Genomic DNA, 17,630 nt, shown 5'->3' with positions numbered 1-17,630 from the left:
TACAAGGAAAAACTAGTTTGAATAGAAAGCTTTATTGTCATTGTGCACAGACACACGTACATATTACTGCTTTGTATATTGTAACAAGCCCAAAAGTGAATTATCACGTCATAAATCAGTACTGAAACATTTATTATAGTACAAAAGCTGGCAGTTATATGTCTGGACAATTTCCATTTTTATTTAGAAATAAAAAACTCCCCTGAGCATGAAATATTGTCCACATTTATACAAAATAAGCAGTTTGTGTTTAGAGCAATTCTCTGAAATAGAACAATGGAGGAACGGACGTGTTAGCTTGGCTTTGTATATGTATTTGAACTTGAATTTCAATCACTGCCACTGTCACTGTCATCGCTGTCTTCGGATTTTTGCCCTTCTTCTCCATCCTCCGTTTTCTGCGGCTCCTCGGCGAGTCCCGAAAAGAAGTTGTCGTCTCCGAAAGCTTTTTTGGAAAGCGATTTCAGGCGCCCGTCCTTCTTCTTCCTCTTTCGATACTCTTTGACGATGGTGGAGGGCAGCGAGGAAATGTCCCAGAACTTGATGCATTGGTCGTGGGCCGAGCTGAGCAGGAAACGCGAGTCCCAGCTCTTGGCCAGCTCCTCCACCGGTTCGCCCACGTGCTGCCCGATGCAGCCGATGACGCGGTTTGGGAGGATGTTGATGGCGCTGAAGGGAGCAGAGAGGACAAAGGACGCTCGAGAGACGGTTGGGCGGTTCGGAGACTCGACCCCGACCGCTTCCCACCCACCGGATGTAGCCGTCCGTGGAGCCGACGCACAGGATGTTGTCGTTAACCGGGACCGCGCAGTCCACCGACTCGGTGCGCAGGGCGAAGCGGTCGCTGGTGGCGCCGAAGCCGTCCCAGTTGAAAATGTAGACGGTGCCCTGGGTGGAGCCGCAGACCACCTTCTTGCCTTTCTTCATCAGCGTCACCGAGGTCAGGTCGCCGCTCTGGTACTCGGACAGCAAGTCGAAGCGCCGCCTCTTGATGTTGAAGACGCCCATGGTGCCGTCGCCGCTGGGTGGGGGGTTAAAGGTCAGGGTATTTGCAGCAGAGCTGAGGGACAAGAGTGGGGCCTCGGAGCTCACCTGGATGTGAGAAGGATCTTCTTGGCTTCGTCCACGGCTATGTCGCTGATGTAGTCGTCGTGGTGCTTGAGGTCCATGAAGGCCGTACCTTTTCTCATGTCCCAGAGCTACGGATGGGACCACAGTACAGGTACAGGTATGAGTGGGACTTTCCAACGAGTCTGTAGTCTTTAGATTGTTTTGATTCCACCACCGACCTTAAGCGTGCCCCCGTCGTCTCCCGTGGCCACGATGTTGGGGTCCACCAGAAGCAGGCTGTTGATGGGGGCCCCGTGGGCCCCGCGGATCCTGGTGACCAGCTGACCCCGCTCCACGTCCAGCATGTGAACGGCCTTGTCCCGGGAGACGCTGAAGAGTTTCTCGCCGTCCTGGGAGAAGCGCACCTGACGGCAGGACTTGAGGTGGTGGCCGGAGGACCACAGCTCGCGGTTCTCGCCCTCCGTGCAGGAATAGGAGAAGGCGTACACGTCCCCGTCCACGTCCCCGCACACCAGCACGTCTCGGCTGGGGTGGGCGGCCACCGTGTTGGCGATCGCCTCCAGCTGGAGGTCCTGGGGAGTGTCCAGGATCCTGGGCTCGGCCTCTGCCTCGTCATCCGAGAGCGAGTCGCCGCTCTCGGCCTCTCCACTCGCGTCTGTTTGGGACATTGAAGGACCGGCGGCGTGCTCGGCCATGCTGGCTTTTCCCCGGATTCTTCTTTACTTTTTTGGGCAAACCAAGGGCCGTTGCTGCTCTCTACTGACGTCAAGTGGGATTGCATCGGAGAGCGGTGAATAACTAGTAACTGTCTACCATTCACGTAGTCGTTCAATGAATTTGTCGCTCATAGACAAGCCTATGTCAAAGGTATAGGACGTCTCTCGCCGTCAATGGCAATCGACGACTTCCATCCCCGGCATCCCGCCTGTGATTTATTGTTGAAAGACACCGGAAGAGGCTTGTGCGTGACGGGAGTCCCATTGACGCGGCTGCCTGTCAGGTCGCTGCAGCTTCATCACCCACATCGCGGCTTTCTTCGCTCCCGATTCTTCCATGCAGGTTCGTCCATTTTGTCTCTGTGTTGGGGGGTATTGATGGGATTGGGGGAGCCCAAAGATCTGGGCCAGGTACTGCAATCAAAGAAGAGCGCTTTCGTGCTGGGGATCAGATCAGACGTCCTCTTGATAGGATGGAGTCGGCGCCAGCCAGAGCGAAATGGCGGCCGACTCCGGCTCAGTGACGTCCGTCATGTCATCAGCTGCTTGTGTTGTGCGTGTCGTGTCGGTAAGGCGACTGGTGCATTGCGTCGGTCGGTGCGGCGGTGCGGCGGTGCGCTGCTGTGAGCTGCGCTGGGAATGAATGACGCATCTCCAGCACGGAGCATTTGCAACGAGTCATCAATATGCATGTGGTCGCAGTCCTATTTGTGAGACTGGTCCTCATTGGCGACCAGTTCAGGACCAGGACCCGACTCCCTCCCTCCAGCCCGGTCTGAACGCAAGTCGTCCCTTCTCTTTTGGGAAAAGTGTTGATGCCGACCGGCCATGTCCACCATGGTGTACCCTCGGGACGAAGCCCTGGAGCGCCTCAGCCAAGATGAGATCGTGGTCAACACCAAGGCCGTCATGCAGGGCCTGGAGACGCTGCGCGGCGAGCACGCCCAGCTCCTCAACTCGCTCCTGGACTGCGCCCAGCCGCAGGCCGCGCAGGAGAAGTCGGGCGTGCTGCGCAAAAGCATGGAGGCCATCGAGCTGGGCTTGGGAGAAGCGCAAGTGAGTCGCCGCCGTCGTCGTCGGGCCGAGCCGGCAACACCTGACACTTCTTCTCCTCCCCACAGGTCATCGTGGCCCTGTCGGGCCACCTGAGCGCCGTGGAGTCGGAGAAGCAGAAGCTGCGCGCTCAGGTGCGCCGCCTCTGTCAGGAGAACCAGTGGCTCCGCGACGAGCTGGCCGCCACGCAGCATAAGCTGCAGTGCAGCGAGCAGAGCGTGGCGCAATTGGAGGAGGAGAAGAAGCACCTGGAGTTCATGAACCAGATCAAGAAGCTGGACGACAACGACTCGCCGGCCGCCTCGCCCTGCGACGACAAGAACCAGGGCGCCGGCGGGGAGGCGTCCAAGGACAGCCTGGACGACCTGTTCCCCAACGACGACGAACACGGGGCAGGTAGGACCAAATGCGGCCGTCAGGTTGAGGCTCCCCCCGCTCAGGCCTTTGACTACTTGCCAGCAGCTCAGCCCAGCGGCGAGGCGGCGGCGCAGCAGGGCGGCTACGAGATCCCGGCCCGCCTCCGGACGCTGCACAACCTGGTGATCCAGTACGCCTCGCAGGGACGCTACGAAGTGGCCGTGCCGCTCTGCAAGCAGGCCCTGGAGGACCTGGAGAAGACGTCGGGCCACGATCACCCCGACGTGGCCACCATGCTCAACATCCTGGCCCTGGTCTACAGGTGCCGTCGCCACGTTCAGCTAGCTTAGATGCGAAGGTGCACGCATTAACGACTTGTGTGTTTGCGGGGGCTTCAGGGACCAGAACAAGTACAAAGAAGCGGCGCACCTCCTCAACGACGCCCTGGCCATCAGGGAGAAGACGCTGGGGAAGGACCACCCGGCCGTGGCCGCCACCCTCAACAACTTGGCCGTTCTCTACGGCAAGAGGGGCAAGTACAAGGAGGCCGAGCCTCTGTGCAAACGGGCGCTGGAGATCCGCGAGAAGGTAGGAGCGTCCCGTGGGGGTTCTCTCGGGACCGGCCTGGCCCACCGACGTGGTCTACCGCCTCCAGGTGTTGGGCAAGTACCACCCCGACGTGGCCAAGCAGCTGAACAACCTGGCGCTGCTGTGCCAGAACCAGGCCAAGTACGCCGAGGTGGAGTACTACTACCGTCGCGCCTTGGAGATCTACCAATCCAAGCTGGGTGCCGACGACCCCAACGTGGCCAAGACCAAAAACAACCTGGTGAGGGAGCGCCGTCCCGCCCGCTCTTTTTCCGCCTCGGCCTCAGTCTTTGTCGTCTATGTCGCCCGCAGGCCACGTGCTACCTGAAGCAGGGCAAGTTCAAAGACGCAGAGACGCTCTACAAGGACATTTTGACCCGAGCCCACGAGCGGGACTTTGGCTCCGTCAACAGTGAGTGGCCGGCCGGCCGGCCGCTCGGCGAGTATTTGCCGGGCGGGCGCTTGACATTTGCTCGCCCTCCCGCAGATGACAACAAGCCCATCTGGATGCACGCGGAGGAGCGAGAAGAGAGCAAGGTGAGCCCACCGGGCGCCAGTTGGAAATGGCCACCGCGTCACCTTTCCTTTCCGCCAGGGCAAGCGCAAGGAGCAGGGGCCCTACGTGGAGTACGGCAGCTGGTACAAGGCGTGCAAAGTGGACAGGTGAGCCAGCGGCTCAATCCCCGGGATGTCTGGGAAACAAACGCACGTTATAACAACAACAACAATAATTGTCCTTGTCGCAGCCCCACGGTCAACACCACCCTCAAGAGCTTAGGTGCCCTCTACCGGCGGCAGGGCAAACTAGAGGCGGCAGAGACGCTGGAAGAGTGCGCCAGCAAGTCCCGCAAACAGGTGGCACCACAAGACGGAGTTGTACCCCGGGGAGAGGGCTAACCCATGGCGCCTGCTCTCTCAGGGCTTTGACGCCATCAACCAAAGCAAAGTGGTGGAGCTGCTGAAGGACGGAGGAGGAGACCGAGGCCGACACGGCCGGGAAGCGGGGAGCAACGCCGGGGCGGCCAGGGGGGACGGCGAGCCCGACGACCCCGCCGAGTGGAACGGGGTCAGTCTCGGGAGCGTCCGGGTCGTTAAAGCCAAAGGACTCACCCGTCTGTGTGTTGAGGGCAGGACGGAAGCGGTTCCCTCCGACGCAGCGGCTCCTTCGGCAAGATCCGCGACGCCCTCAGGAGGAGCAGCGAGATGCTGGTGAAGAAGCTGCAGGGCAGCGGAGCGCAGGAGGCGCGCAACCCGGGGTGGGCACGCGCGCCGACGCCGTCGTACTCGGCGTCCACCCGGAGCGAAATCCCTGACCTTTTTGTTGTTCTCAGGATGAAGAGAGCCAGCTCCCTCAATTTCCTCAACAAGAGCAGCGAGGAGACGACGCAGGTGAGAACCGCCGGACCACCGAGATATTTTGGTCCGGGGTGATAATAGATGGCCACGTTTTACAGGACGGCAACTCGGGCCTTTCGGACTGCCGGGGCCTCAGCGCTAGCAACGTGGACCTGACCAGACGCAACTCCCTGATTGGCTAAGAGGAGCGCGGATGCTGTTTATTTGAAAGACATTCCCACTCAGCATGTCAACACGTGGCCACCCACCACCACCACGCCACCGCATTTAGCGCTAGCTTGTTTAGAAGGCAAGCACCTCCCGTGTACAGATGTAGCTAGCACCTTAACGGATGTCGCAGTCCGATGAAATCGGTATACTCGTCTCCGCTTTCCGCAAAAGGTGGGCGCTCCCAGATGCTTCAGTGAATAAACGTGACAACGTGACAAGGGGTTTTTATTTCAAGTTTTGTCGTTTCCAAAAGCTTTAATGTTTGGTCGGAGGAGGGAGCACAGAACCAAGGTCAAAGACACGTCAGGCCGCCCGCCATCCACATCCTTCTTGCCGCACGCATCTTAAGACTCCCGAAAAAAAAGAAGAGGATCCACTTCTCGTTATTCCTCCTGCCGCTTTATTTACACCTCCTCACAATGCTTTACTAATTCTGATCATGTGGCGGCTGTGATCCCTCCTCCAGACCCATTGTGCAGCACAATGTGTGTGTGTGTAAGTGTGTGTGTGTGTGTAAACAGGTGGCTGCACGAGTACAACAAACACAAGTTGCAAAGGGTGGCCACGCCTCCCGGACTCCCTCTTACAAATCACTCTCGCCGTAGAGGGCGCTGGAGAAGGAGATGTAGTCGAGGGCGCCGGTGGGGCACTCGGCGCCCACGTAGCGGGTCATGCGGGTGATGCAGTACTCAGCCTGCTCGGGCGGGAGTTCTCGGCGGAGCTCTTCCACCGTGATGTAGTTCTGAGGGAGGAAAATGGCGTCACTTTACTCACAGCCATTGATGGCTCAAAAAGACTTACTTTGTCCGAAGCCAGAATCTTGAAGGAGGCCATGACTTGCTCGGCCGTGTCGGTCTCGGCCGTCTCTCGGGTCATGAAGTCGATGAAGGCCTGGAAGGTGACCACGCCCGTGTTGTTGGGGTCCACCAGGGTCATGATGCGGGCAAACTCCACCTCTCCCTGCGGATGGACGACAAACACACATGTGGATGACGCGTAGAGCGCACGTGGCCGCGCTAACCCGGCCTTACCAAGTCGTAGCCCATGGAGATCAGGCAGGCACGGAAGTCGTCTGGGTCCATCATGCCGTTTCTCTTCTGCAAAGACAAAACACCAAGTTTGAGGGGCCGTCGGCTCGGGTCCGCCTTTTCAACCCAAAAAAACTGACCCTGTCAAAGTGGTTGAAGGAGGCCCGGAACTCGTTAAGCTGCTCCTGGCTGATGCCCTTGGCGTCGCGGGTCAGGATCTGGTTCTCCACCTCGTTGATGGTTCTGGCGATGGTGGTGAGAAGCTGCTCCCAGCCCACGCGGATGTGCTGTCGAGCCACGTGAGCATCGTGAGCCTCGTCGTGGCGAGCAGCACAAAAGCCGCCGACCGGGACTGGGCCTTTACCTCCATGGTGTAGTTGGTGTGCTTGTTGTCAAAGATGAGCGACTCCTGACTGAGCTGGTGATCGCCCTCCAGCTTGTCGATGTTGGACTTGTAGTTGATGATGTTCTGCTCGTAATTCTTCAGACTGTTCATCTGTTCCTCCAGAGATCCGGCGATGTCCACCGACACGTGACTAATCTCCTGCAAGGGCGGCAATAACGTCACTCAGGCCCGACTTAAACCCGGGCGGCCGTCTCACTCACCTCCATCTTGGTTTGGATCCAAGGTCCGATGATGTTGGCCTGAGCGGCAAATTGGCGGCGCAGCCGCTCGTTGGCCTGCTGCCGCGCCACTTCCTCCTGGAGCATTTGGTCTCTGAGGGGCACCAGGTGTTTCACCTGCGCAGCCGGGTTACTCCGTCAAGCAAAAAGAGCGGTCGCCGGCGACCGGACGCCGCCCGTCCCACTTACCGTGTCCCACTTGGTACCGATGTCCTGGGTGGACAGGTTGGTGTAGGGGTTGATGCCGGACAGCTTGATTCCGTAGGTCTGGGCGATTTTCAAGATCTCGGCGTGGATGCCCAGCGTGGCCATTCGCTCTTTGTCGGCCTCGGGCAGGGTGGCTTTGAACTGGTCGTGGGCCGTGATCAGACTCTGTGGTGGGGAAATGGGTAAGACAAGCTTTTCATTTCTCATTCACAAGTGTATTGCACCTGGATTTCCTCGGTGCTGTGGACGATGAACATGTCCTGCAGGTCCTCCATGGCTCCGTCCATCCAGTTGTTGAAGGGCGCCGCCCTCTTAGCAAACTCCAGGTACAGCTGGTCGATGGTCTCCCACAGCTTCTCCACACGCTGCAGACAGACAAGTCGCTTAGCAAAAGCCATTTCCATTACCTGGAGTGCCTCTCGGTATTTACCTCCAGGGCATCCCGCCTCTTCTGCGTCAGCGTGCCCAGGTTGTCCCACTGGTCGCAGATGCCCTGACAGCGGGCGTTGACGCTGGCGGCGTCGTGGTAGTCCAGCTCGCTGGGTGGGGAGGGTTAGATTGAAGTCAAAAGCCGTTAAAAGGCCACCCGACGGGAGCCTTGGCTTTTTACTTGAGTTCCTGAGCGATGGCGGCAATCTGCTCCACGCGGTCCTGGTGAGCGGCCAGGTCGCTCTCGAAGGCCTCGTGTTTCCTCATCAGCGCACGGATCTCCATCAGGGAGGCCGACTCGTAATCCTTCTTGGAGAGCAGGTCCTCCTTCCCTGAAGAGCGTCCGGAGAAGCGTTGGTTTCAAGTCAACCGGACGGGCGAGGGGAAAACCGACCTGCCGTCCACGACTCGTGCATGGCGCACTTTTGCTTGAACTTCTCGGCCAGGTGGTCCAGCCTCTCTAGCCGGCGGATCTCCGTCAGGAGCCACTCTTCGTAGCCCTTCTCCACCTGCTCCAGGCCCTTCCAGGCATTGGCAATGTCCTGCGAGGGGGAGGGCGGCGCCCACGTCAGCCGGCGTCAGCCGGCGACTCTGGCGCCCGTCGGGAGACGGCGGACACTCACCGACACCATCTTGCCCTCGGAGGGCATGAAGGCGGGCCTGTTGCTGAGCCTGAGTTTGGTCTGCAGGGTGTTGAAGTTGATCTCCAGCTGACACTTCTCCTGCACGCGCGGCGGCTTGTGCACGCGCCGGTAGTCGCGGAAGTCCTCCAGCTTCTGCTGCATGGCGCGCATGGTCTGCTCGGCCACGCGGTTCTCCAGCCAGGGCACGGTGCGGCGGATCCACTCCAGGAGCTGCCAATGAGACTTCCCGGTGAGGATCGCTCCGGTCTGAAGGCACGCCAGGAGCTTTTCGGACGTGGCTCACCTCGCTGGCCAGTTTCTCGTACTCCTCCATCAGCTTCTCGTTTTCCTGGTTGACCGCCAGGACCTTGCAGATGCGATTGGCCGCCGTCTCGGCCTGTCGACGGAACGAGGGATTTGTCAAATCGTGGAAAAACTGGCCGCCACCGCCATCAAAACGCACCTGCTCGGCACCGGCAAAGGCGTGGTAGAAGCAAGAAACGTAGGTCATGATGGCCTTCTCGTCCGGTTTGGGGGTGTTGACGATGTCTGAGGAGCACAAGTACAACCAGCCTCGTGACTTATTTTCAGGTAAAGATGTTGACTAGTAGCCCAGTACACGTGACAGAAGCGGGCAGCTCTCACCCTCGGCATCCAACATCTTTGGGATGTCCAGGAATTTCTCGGCCACCTCGAAGGCCGTGTTCAGGTTGCCGATGGGATCGTCCTGCGGGACAAAACGGACAAATGAAAGGAGACTGCTTTGGGAGGCGGGAGAAAAAAGGAAAGTGGGGCACCTTTCTCAGTTTGGAGTAGTCAATGAGGTCGGGTCTGTGTCTGTGAATGAGGGCGCACAGGGCCAAGCCGTCCTTCCAACTGAGGTCACAAAAGAGCACCGCGGAGGTCGTCAGCAAAGCCAGGGCGACGTTCCTCTCTCGGATGGGAGAGGACTCACCTGATGTGGAAGTTCTGCACGTTGACGTTCCTGTAGGGGGCGGTCTTCCTCTGGCACCACAGGAGCAGACCCTCCTTGGCGGACGTTTCTGCGCCACAGCAAAGTCTCCTCACTGAGTGGCGCCCCTCGGAGGCCGAGGAAATTGGCCGGCGGCGACGGACACACCTTCAACAGAGATGTCCTGGATGGCGAAGCGCAAGATGATGGTCCAGATCATTCCCAGGGTCATCTTCACGTTGCCGTCCACGATCTCTGTGGAACAATGGCCCGGCGGTCAAAGAGGTGGCCAAGTCTCTCGACGGGGAAGGTGGGGTCGCTCACCCTCGGCGCCGATGGACACCAGCTTGACGCCCTTGCTACAGATGAAGTCCAGAGCTTTGTTGACGTTGGCGATCTTGTGGAAGCGCATCTTTCCTTTGTCCGGCTTGGGGAGCCTCTCGCCTGCATTTTGGGGAGGGAGGGAGGGAGCAGACAACATTAGGGTATTTGGAGCTATTTTCAATTGAATTTTGGTGAGCCATACCTGAGATGACCTCCAGAAGCAACATCAACTTCAGGCCATTGCGGAAATCCTCCTCAATGTTCTCAATCTGCGTGCCGGCTTTCCTCAGGTGGGAGTTGCACCAGGCTGTGAAGGTCTGAAGCACCGCAATCAAATACAACACATTGAACCATTTGCTGCAAAAAGGTCATGTGACCTACAATGGAGTGCCTACATAAAGCCAACAACTAGTCAAGTCCTACAGGTGATGTCATGTCAGATGAAGCAAGGGGGGTGGGGGGGGCTAGTTCATATGCACTCATCGCAATTCCAGTACGTCACACGACACCAAATGGGTGTCACTTGTAGACTCCCCATCCACTTTTCATGTGCTCTCCCTGGAGGGGGGCCAGCTAGGGGTCCTGGCAGGTGCCGAGCTCCTTTTGCCACGCATGACCAAATTTAGAAAGACTCCTAATGCGGGCGGGCGCGCTTTGGCCCTCTTAGGCCACTAGGCCAAGTAGTGTTGCGCGCGCGTGCTCAGAGGCTGGACAAGGTGGACGCGGGCTAAATCGGGTTGCCATGGGACACCGGCGGACAGCTGAGACGGACAGATTCCTGGGGCCAGCTCACGGAGGGAGGAAAGAAGAAAGGAAGGAAGGAATGGATCGGGGAGGATGACCATCTTGCGCAAACGCTGCCGCTCGCCGCCTAATTGCTGAAAATCCCTGTCAAGTCACACCCGAGCCCATTCGCACCTGTCGCTTTCTCGGCTCTTGTGGTGAGGTCAGCCACTACCATCACCTCCTAATGATGTCATTCCAGGAGGTTTAAGGAGGGGGTGGGCTTTTGCGCATTACTCCCCCCGATGGAAACCCCGTGATTAAGCCATGCCCGCATCTCCTTGCAAAGCAAACAAACATTGCTGTAAAACGTCACTCTTCCCGTCCCTTTGATGAAGACTTTTTTTTACAAAAGGTAATGACAAAGTGGACCTTTTTGAGCGCAGTACAGTTTAGAGGAAAACTGCTGTCTTAGTGGGAAGACCACGACAGCGTGGGCGCTTTTGACTAGGACACTCAATAGCTCTCACATTTTAAGACTACAAATCAAAAGGGGAGACAAGTTTTAGGGTTTAGGGACCCAAGGAGTGATTATATTTAGACGCTCCCGGCAAGGAAGGGGGGTGGTGGATTGGGGCGAAGGAATGGGAGGGGGGTGGGACGGGGTCGAGCAAGTGAAAGACAACACTGAGAAAGTCTCAAGGCCCAAAATATCTTCACAGTCCGGGCTTGGCGCCAGGAGCACCAAACACATTTTCTAGGGGTGAATGTCTTCCCAAAAAATTCAAATCAAATATAAAAGGGCTTTTTTTTGAAAAACTTTTGAACTCTTAACACGTCAAGGCAATCAATATGGCAACATATAGGAGGAGGTGGCGGCGTGCACGTCGTCGTACCTTCCTCTGCTGCTTCTCCCAGGCCGGGTCGAGCAGCAGGTCTCGGTCCCAGTCGTCCTCCTGGGTCATGTAGGTCTGCTGCTCGCTGTGGATGGTGTACGTCATGTGGCTCTCGAGCGTCGTCATGGCGGCGGCTGAAAAGAGATCAACAAGAGTGGGGGGGACACACACGAGCTCTGGTCCAGGGGAGGTCACACGCCGTTCTCCACTCTGCCGGACTGAGTGCCGCTCGGCCGTGAAGCCAGGGGTGAGTGTCAGGGTTGCGTCCCAAAAAAGGTACCCGGCGGGGTGGTGGCCTGGGTCAGCCGCAGCCTGGGGACACGCCCCTCGCTCTCCCTCGCCCTCCCCGCTCCCATGTGCACCTGTTGCTGCTAATGAAGTCCCGGACAACGGGCTCGCCCACACACCATGTCTCGTAGCGTCTTCCGGGAAACCAGCCAATTCCTGCTCACAAAGCGGATACATTTAAATATATGTACATTTTTTTGGGCTACCAGCTGAACGCCTGAATAACGAGGACGCAGGCAGATTAGTTTTGAAATATTTGTTTTGAAACTTTTATTTACGTTCATATAAGACACGGTACAAGTATCCCATCAAAATGGTTACAGACGCTGTGACCAAGAGAAGCACAAGAAAAAACAAAAGACAGTCTAGCACACACTACTTCAAGCCATCAGTGATGTGCTTGGTATCTCTAAAGAAAATACATGTCATCTAAAAGGAAATGCCAATAGATAAGATACTCTTGCAGGCAGATATATATACATAAGGCCGAAAAGAAGACGTGATCCCCCCACCCAGAGTCACTCACCTGGTCCAGGTGGCTGCCTCCCATCTGGCCAGAGTTCGCAAGCACCCTAGAAGAACTCAGATGACCTTTGGCGGGTGACCACGCCTTAAAAGCACACTCACACCAAGGCAGCAGAGCAAGTGTCCCAGTACAGTGAACCCCCGGTTCGATTTCTTTATCCAGCCAAGACCATCAATGGCCAGCCACGGGGTGTCAATTGGATTGGGGAGGCCAAGAAAGACAAAGGGGCCACTCCATCATCCGCGAGAGGCCAAATATGGCCAGGTCAAACGGGGGTTCACTATACTCCAAGCGCTCATCCGCATTCCCTGGCTTCCCAGGTAAGAAACGCCCCCCCGTGGTCCGAACCAGAGCGCCCATCCAATGACGGCGGCGGTGGCGGCGGGTAAAGCACGGCTGCGTCAACGGCGGCTAGGAGGGGAGGGGCACGGGGAGGCGTGAGGGCGGCGAAGGCGGCGGAACGGGATGGACTTTTCGGACGAGGGGGAGAGCGGCTCTTTGTCCTTACGATGACATCACAACGGCTCGCTCACTCAAACACACCAGAGCGTTTTGCACATGTGCGCTCAGACTCGGGGGGTGCTTTTCGGATAAACCGGTGTCGGCCGGAGAGGGCGGGGTTGGCGGCGACGGTGGGGGAGGGAGGGGGGAAGACGGGAGGTGGGGCGGGGGTGGATCTTGACGGCAAGGCAGAGTTAAAAAGGGAAGTGGGGAGGAGGGGAAAGCTCTGTTCATTTACCTCGCTGGCCACTGACGTCAACGCTAAAAAGTCATCCGAGCCCACGCCGCCGTCCAGGTGACCTAATTCAGTTGAGATAGTTAGTGGGGACGCCGGGATCGGACGCTGGCGTCATGCACAGTCAACACGCAATACACCCGGGGCCAATGTGGCGGCCGGCGGAACCACCACGCTAACCAAACCCCCTAATCTATACCCACCCAGCACGATTACGGGCATGGCCAAAGTTCTGCGGTCCTTTAGTCGGCGCTAAACATCCAGACAGCATTTAGTCAAGTTCAGATACACGAGTCAATCAGAGCATGCCCTCGAAAAAAACAACAACAACAAGTTGGGCCACAACATCACAGTCTGACCACCACAGAATGGGAAGGGGAGGCAAGGCAAACCAAAGCTTAAAGTACGGCTGGCGTGCTTTACAGAGGCACCTTCCTTCTCCCACTTTGCGGACATTCGGTTCTGTCCATCTTAACGTGGCCAGTGGTCATCAGAGCCCATGGCTAAAGGGCAGGTGGCTAAGGGTTTTTGGCCGCTAGTTGACTGACTCCGACAATGACAAAGACGTAGGCTACTCACAAAATGAGACCACTAAAATGCACTCTAAACTTTTCCAAAATGGAAAGGAGCGTAGGCCCTGGCGACTGGCTTCATCCCAGAAGACTCTGGACCTGACCAACACCACCGCTGCGCTGCTCAAGCAGGTTAGCGGGGGGTCCCCTCCTCCGACCAAATGTACACAAAATAGCCCCTTTGAGGAGCAAATGGAACGAGCGAAGGAGGGCCGGCCCGGGCCAGGGTGGGAGGGGTCTGGCGGACTATCGAAAGGGGGGCTCAGGCGTGTGAAGGGAGAGTTGGGGGCGGCGGAGGATGGACTCCTTGAGCGTGGTCGGCGGCAACGGCGGATCATACACCCTGGGCGCAGCCATGGCTGCCGCCACGGCGGGGACCACCGGCCCCGGCGGGGGCTCCGGCACCGCCAAGGACAAGGCCGACGCTGCCGCCGCCGCCACCTGCATGCCGTGGATAACGGACATGGCCCCGGGGGAGGGGTAGGCGTACTGGAAGTGAGGGTACTGCTGCAGCTGCTGGTAGTAGTCAGCATAGTATCTGCAGAGGGTTAGGAACAGGACAGCGTTAGGGGAAAAATACGTCAAAAACAAGTCACCCATTTTGTCATTTAACACAAGTGGTTAAGGAGGCCTCGGCTGGTCCGGACCGACTCGACTGGAAGGGGTTGGTTTGCGAGGCTCGGCTCTAAAGGAGACACAATCCCGGGGAATCCGGATATGGCCCAAGAAGCCCCTCGGTATCAAACATTGAAAGTTGGGTGGGGGGGGGGGGGGGGGTAACGTGAGGAAGGAAATGGTGCAACGGCAGCCCAAAGAAACGGACTGATAGTTGCACCAATGTGAGAGCCACCCGCTCACAAGTGTCTTGGACTGGCCCAATCTGATCCAGGCCCAAATGTAAAGATGACCAAATCCAAGTTTTGATCACACTGAAGAATACTAGAAATGGTAAGTCAAAAAGGAAGAAAAAAAAAAAAACAATCAAACATGGAAAAAAAACTGGTAGAATCGCCATCATGGGGTCACTTAAAGAGGATTTATTTGAACAAAAAGCACAGAAAATACAAATCCACCTGCCCTTTTCAATATGCTTTTGACCACGTCTGGCCCACCCACAGAAAAAAAGGGAAAAGCATATATATGTACAATATGACATGTTCTTCCAATTCCAACTTACATTTCACCCCTTGAAACATGGTGTGCTATTGCGTGTTTACAAGGACTTGGCAACAAGCTAACGGGGGAGCTTCCACACGTTTACAAGTGGGACCCAAAAGGGGGCGCGCAAAATCTCATTTGCTTGCTTTCCGTCCCACCAGGCAAGATGTTAGTTATTTGAAAAGCTGGGACGACGTCAACCGAGGATGACATGTTTCTCTGTCCGTCAGGTTGCGTCTGGTGTACATTTCTCCCTTTTCGTGAGTTTCGTTAACATTTCCTGAGATGTGCCGCCAAAGCCAAAGTGTGTGGCTAGCCAGCTAGCTAGCATTGGGACAGAACAACCACTCTTAAATGGGTTCCCAATCTGAGCTTCAAGGGAAAAATTGCCAAGAACAAAAACTGATTGGCGGAAACTTTTGGCCAAGACCAGGTCAGGACTACAAAAAAAGGCTGATGATTAGCATTCATCCTTTGGGCCAAGACTAAAGAAAGTTATCTTTAAATTTGTAGGAGGATACATACAGAGTTAACAGGAGTGGCTGCGCAACATGCAGCATATACTTGTCAATTTTTGTTTTCCATTTCAATTGTTAATACTAACTTTCAGAGTGTCTTGCTTTGGAACAACTGCCGGAGTCCTTTGTACTGATAATATCTCCAAAAAAACACCACAATCAAACTCAGTCCTGTGGCGGCCTGTTTGTATTTTTTTTTTTTTTTGGTGTGAGACTAGAAACGATGCCTCATTTTCTTTATCCACTTTACAAAAAAACAAACAAAAAAAAGGAAATAAAAACAAATGACGAAAATAATCAGTCATCTTTGCGTTTGGGGTATTTTCAACAGCCAATCGGAGAGAGCAAATGATACAGACTGCTTACTTGACAAAAGGCCAAGCTAGCAAGACCCCGTGGACGCTAGGCGGAGGAGGTCATCCTACCTTGCCACGTGGTCGTCGGCCGCCTCCGACGCCGCCTCCTCCGCGGCGCGCCCGGCGGGCGTGGGGAGCAGGGAGCGCCGCGGTTTGGCCCGCTGGTAAATAAAGGGCTTCATGATGGGGTCCGGCAGGAGGGGGGCGGTCCGTCGGAGCGGGCTGCGGTCCCGCTCGCCGGACTTGGCGGCCGCCGTCTGCTGCTCGGCCACCACCTGCTGACCTTGAGCAAAATAGTGAGCCTGTCTGGCCGCTTCAAAGAGGGCCGTGGCGGGGTCGGCGGCGCCCATGGCGGTCAGGTGGGCGTAGGCGGGGGAGAGCGTCGGGGATACCGCGTAGGACGAGTTGACGGCCGCCGCCGCCGCCGCCGACTGCATTTCCAGGCCGTGGGCGGCGGTCAGGTAGATGGGGTTGGCCATGGCTTGCGTGTACACCGGCGTGGTGTACGCAGACGCCGCGGCGGGATTGGCCGCCATCTGCCCGTACAGGTTGGGGCCCACCGAGCCGTAGACCTGAGCGGCCCCCGACGCCAGCGCCGTCTGATTGGCCACCGAGCCGTAGATCTGGTTGGCCACGTTGGCGCCGTACACCTGGGTGGCCAGGGCGCCGTAGACGGCCGGGTTGACGGGGTTGCCGTCGGTGCGCGTGCCCGTGGTGATGCCGGTCAGGGCGGCGTAGGTGGGGTCAAAGGAGGACGTGTTGTACACAGAGTTGTGCACGCTCTGCTGGACCTGCAGGGGCAGGCCGGCGGCGGCGGCCGCCGCGGCCGCCAGGACGGCGGCCTGGCTCTGATACTGCTCCAGGGTGGGTTTCCCCACGGGGCACTCGCCGGCGTAGTGGCCCTGCTTGCCGCAGTTGACGCACGGGATCTTGCCGGTGGGCACCTGCTTACTGGGCTGGACTTTGGAGAGCTCCACGGAGAGCGGCCGCCCCTTGAAGGAGGTGCCGTGCAGCGCCTCGATGGCCTGGATCGCGTCTTCCTTGTTCTCCATGTGGACAAAGGCGTAACCTGGGAATAACAAGAAGAAGAAGGTCTGCTTGGTGACGGAGCCTGGATTTGGGACCGGGGAACGCACCCTATATTTTGCAAATACGTAGCTCCGCCCCACGTTTGAATAGCTCCAGCTCACCTTTGACTTTGTCGCATTCCAGAACTTTGCCAAAGGTCTGAAAGAGCTGCTGCAGGTCCTCGGTGGTGCACATGCCGCTCAGGTTCCCCACAAAGACTTTGGTGGAGTGCAGCGGGCGGCCCCGGGACTCCTCCACCACCAGGTTGCGTCCGTGGAACTCGCGGCCGTTGAGCTCGCGGATGGCGCGCTCGGCGGCGCCCTCGCCCTGTATGTGCACGAAGGCAAACTGTCGCAGGACGCTGCAGCTGACCACGTGACCGAAGGGCTCAAAGATGGACTGCAGCTCCTCCTGGGTGGCCTCCAACGACAGGTTGCCCACAAACAGCTTCACCGTGTGACCCTTGTCCATGGTGCTATGTCGAGAAGACCAACAAGAAGAAGCCGTTAGCGTCGCCTCGTTTACACGTCATTGAAAGCCGAGCGAAACGGGACACCTCGTTTCTATCCTGCGGTCGACACAACTGGCCCTGCTTCGGCTTCTCTTGCTAGGAATTCCAGCACATGGACCAGATTAGTGGATGGATATAACACAGAGGTTTTGGCTAGCTCGCAGAATTACTAAATACCGAGGAGCGTCTCCCCATCAGCTTCTTCGGAGGCCGACTAGCGCTGCTTGTTGATGACGCCACCGGACGCTGAGTCATCACATTCGACGGACTTTTAACTGTTAACAAAACGGCGGAACAAAGAGCTATTTGGCGCACGGTTCACAAGCATAGCGCACACATGAAACATTAACACGCAATAAAACGAGAACAAATGGGCGAAGAGAAGGGGAAAAAACGCACGAACACACACCACGGCGTCGAATAATCCAACCGAGAGTGCCAACAAAGTCACACAATGAGGTGGCTAACGGGGGGAGCTAAACGGCCACGCGAAACGCGCGTTGGGAAGCGCCGGAACACGTCGTTAGCCTACATTCGAGTCACTGTTTCGGTTAAAGACCCCCGGAGAAGATTGCTTATTACTAAAAGTCGAGAAATAAAGAATGGCATCGACCATTTTACCTCGTCGGTGTGCTGATCCCGTTTTTCAAAATGGTCGCGGCTGCTTCCGCTTGACTGCCCGGCGCCGAAAGAGGTGGAGCGAGGGTGACGTGGATGGATGGGGGCGGGCGCACGTCAAT

The 17,630-nt window shown here is 57.1% G+C and overlaps 4 protein-coding genes across 10 annotated transcripts; 1 reads left to right on the top strand and 3 right to left on the bottom strand.

Annotated features, from left to right (window-relative positions):
• Positions 1-13: 13 nt before the first annotated feature.
• wdr55 (WD repeat domain 55) lies at positions 14-2,353 on the bottom strand. The gene is made up of 4 exons (XM_077742073.1): positions 1,290-2,353; positions 1,093-1,199; positions 752-1,021; positions 14-669 (listed from the first exon to the last, which is right to left on the bottom strand). The coding sequence occupies exons 1-4, from the start codon at positions 1,764-1,766 to the stop codon at positions 330-332; spliced, it is 1,194 nt and encodes a 397-aa protein (XP_077598199.1). The 5' UTR covers positions 1,767-2,353; the 3' UTR covers positions 14-329.
• On the top strand, positions 1,876-5,569 carry klc2 (kinesin light chain 2). 3 transcript variants are annotated; one of them, XM_077742065.1, is made up of 14 exons: positions 1,878-2,130; positions 2,598-2,843; positions 2,909-3,236; positions 3,300-3,519; positions 3,596-3,785; positions 3,853-4,026; positions 4,098-4,197; positions 4,273-4,322; positions 4,381-4,448; positions 4,532-4,640; positions 4,705-4,851; positions 4,917-5,041; positions 5,117-5,174; positions 5,240-5,569. In XM_077742065.1, exons 2-14 carry the CDS (start codon positions 2,616-2,618, stop codon positions 5,321-5,323), a joined length of 1,881 nt encoding a protein of 626 aa, XP_077598191.1. In that variant the 5' UTR covers positions 1,878-2,130; positions 2,598-2,615; the 3' UTR covers positions 5,324-5,569. The 3 variants fall into 3 exon arrangements, with proteins under 3 accessions (XP_077598190.1, XP_077598191.1, XP_077598192.1); XM_077742066.1 differs by having other exon boundaries at positions 1,881-2,130; positions 3,303-3,519; XM_077742064.1 differs by having other exon boundaries at positions 1,876-2,130; positions 2,909-3,519.
• Positions 5,560-11,622, bottom strand: actn3b (actinin alpha 3b). Its single transcript, XM_077742074.1, has 21 exons — positions 11,158-11,622; positions 9,741-9,855; positions 9,539-9,658; positions 9,383-9,469; positions 9,218-9,305; positions 9,060-9,138; positions 8,908-8,989; positions 8,726-8,811; positions 8,567-8,659; positions 8,263-8,493; positions 8,034-8,181; positions 7,821-7,971; positions 7,641-7,749; positions 7,435-7,575; positions 7,193-7,375; positions 6,986-7,120; positions 6,744-6,923; positions 6,520-6,666; positions 6,383-6,448; positions 6,153-6,311; positions 5,560-6,093 (listed from the first exon to the last, which is right to left on the bottom strand). The coding sequence occupies exons 1-21, from the start codon at positions 11,620-11,622 to the stop codon at positions 5,935-5,937; spliced, it is 3,024 nt and encodes a 1,007-aa protein (XP_077598200.1). The 3' UTR covers positions 5,560-5,934.
• A 64-nt stretch (positions 11,623-11,686) lies between these two features.
• Positions 11,687-17,625, bottom strand: rbm14b (RNA binding motif protein 14b). Of its 5 annotated transcripts, none has more exons than XM_077742067.1 (6): positions 17,512-17,625; positions 17,068-17,165; positions 16,936-16,986; positions 16,502-16,854; positions 15,381-16,380; positions 11,687-13,817 (listed from the first exon to the last, which is right to left on the bottom strand). In XM_077742067.1, exons 4-6 carry the CDS (start codon positions 16,848-16,850, stop codon positions 13,526-13,528), a joined length of 1,641 nt encoding a protein of 546 aa, XP_077598193.1. In that variant the 5' UTR covers positions 16,851-16,854; positions 16,936-16,986; positions 17,068-17,165; positions 17,512-17,625; the 3' UTR covers positions 11,687-13,525. The 5 variants fall into 5 exon arrangements, with proteins under 5 accessions (XP_077598193.1, XP_077598196.1, XP_077598194.1 ...); XM_077742070.1 differs by having other exon boundaries at positions 11,687-12,772; XM_077742068.1 differs by lacking the exon at positions 17,512-17,625 and adding an exon at positions 17,300-17,501.
• Between the last annotated feature and the right edge of the window lie 5 nt (positions 17,626-17,630).

Source organism: Stigmatopora nigra, chromosome 20 (assembly GCF_051989575.1).
Source record: "Stigmatopora nigra isolate UIUO_SnigA chromosome 20, RoL_Snig_1.1, whole genome shotgun sequence".
NCBI classification, from domain to species: Eukaryota; Metazoa; Chordata; class Actinopteri; order Syngnathiformes; family Syngnathidae; genus Stigmatopora; species Stigmatopora nigra.
This window is presented reverse-complemented; position numbering and strand designations above follow the sequence as displayed.

Coding starts and splice junctions, on each gene's coding strand:
- wdr55 (XM_077742073.1), bottom strand. CDS start 1,766: ATGGCCGAGCACGCCGCCGGTCCTTCAATGTCCCAAACAGACGCGAGT. Junction 1,200..1,289: donor ACGACGGGGGCACGCTTAAG/GTCGGTGGTGGA, acceptor TCCCATCCGTAG/CTCTGGGACATGAGAAAAGG. Junction 670..751: donor TCCACGGACGGCTACATCCG/GTGGGTGGGAAG, acceptor TGCTCCCTTCAG/CGCCATCAACATCCTCCCAA.
- klc2 (XM_077742064.1), top strand. CDS start 2,616: ATGTCCACCATGGTGTACCCTCGGGACGAAGCCCTGGAGCGCCTCAGC. Junction 2,844..2,908: donor TGGGCTTGGGAGAAGCGCAA/GTGAGTCGCCGC, acceptor TCCTCCCCACAG/GTCATCGTGGCCCTGTCGGG. Junction 4,641..4,704: donor CCAGCAAGTCCCGCAAACAG/GTGGCACCACAA, acceptor CTGCTCTCTCAG/GGCTTTGACGCCATCAACCA.
- actn3b (XM_077742074.1), bottom strand. CDS start 11,622: ATGTATCCGCTTTGTGAGCAGGAATTGGCTGGTTTCCCGGAAGACGCT. Junction 9,659..9,740: donor GCTTCTGGAGGTCATCTCAG/GTATGGCTCACC, acceptor CCCAAAATGCAG/GCGAGAGGCTCCCCAAGCCG. Junction 8,812..8,907: donor AAAGATGTTGGATGCCGAGG/GTGAGAGCTGCC, acceptor TGTGCTCCTCAG/ACATCGTCAACACCCCCAAA.
- rbm14b (XM_077742067.1), bottom strand. CDS start 16,850: ATGGACAAGGGTCACACGGTGAAGCTGTTTGTGGGCAACCTGTCGTTG. Junction 16,381..16,501: donor GGAATGCGACAAAGTCAAAG/GTGAGCTGGAGC, acceptor TGTTATTCCCAG/GTTACGCCTTTGTCCACATG. Junction 13,818..15,380: donor GCCGACGACCACGTGGCAAG/GTAGGATGACCT, acceptor AACCCTCTGCAG/ATACTATGCTGACTACTACC.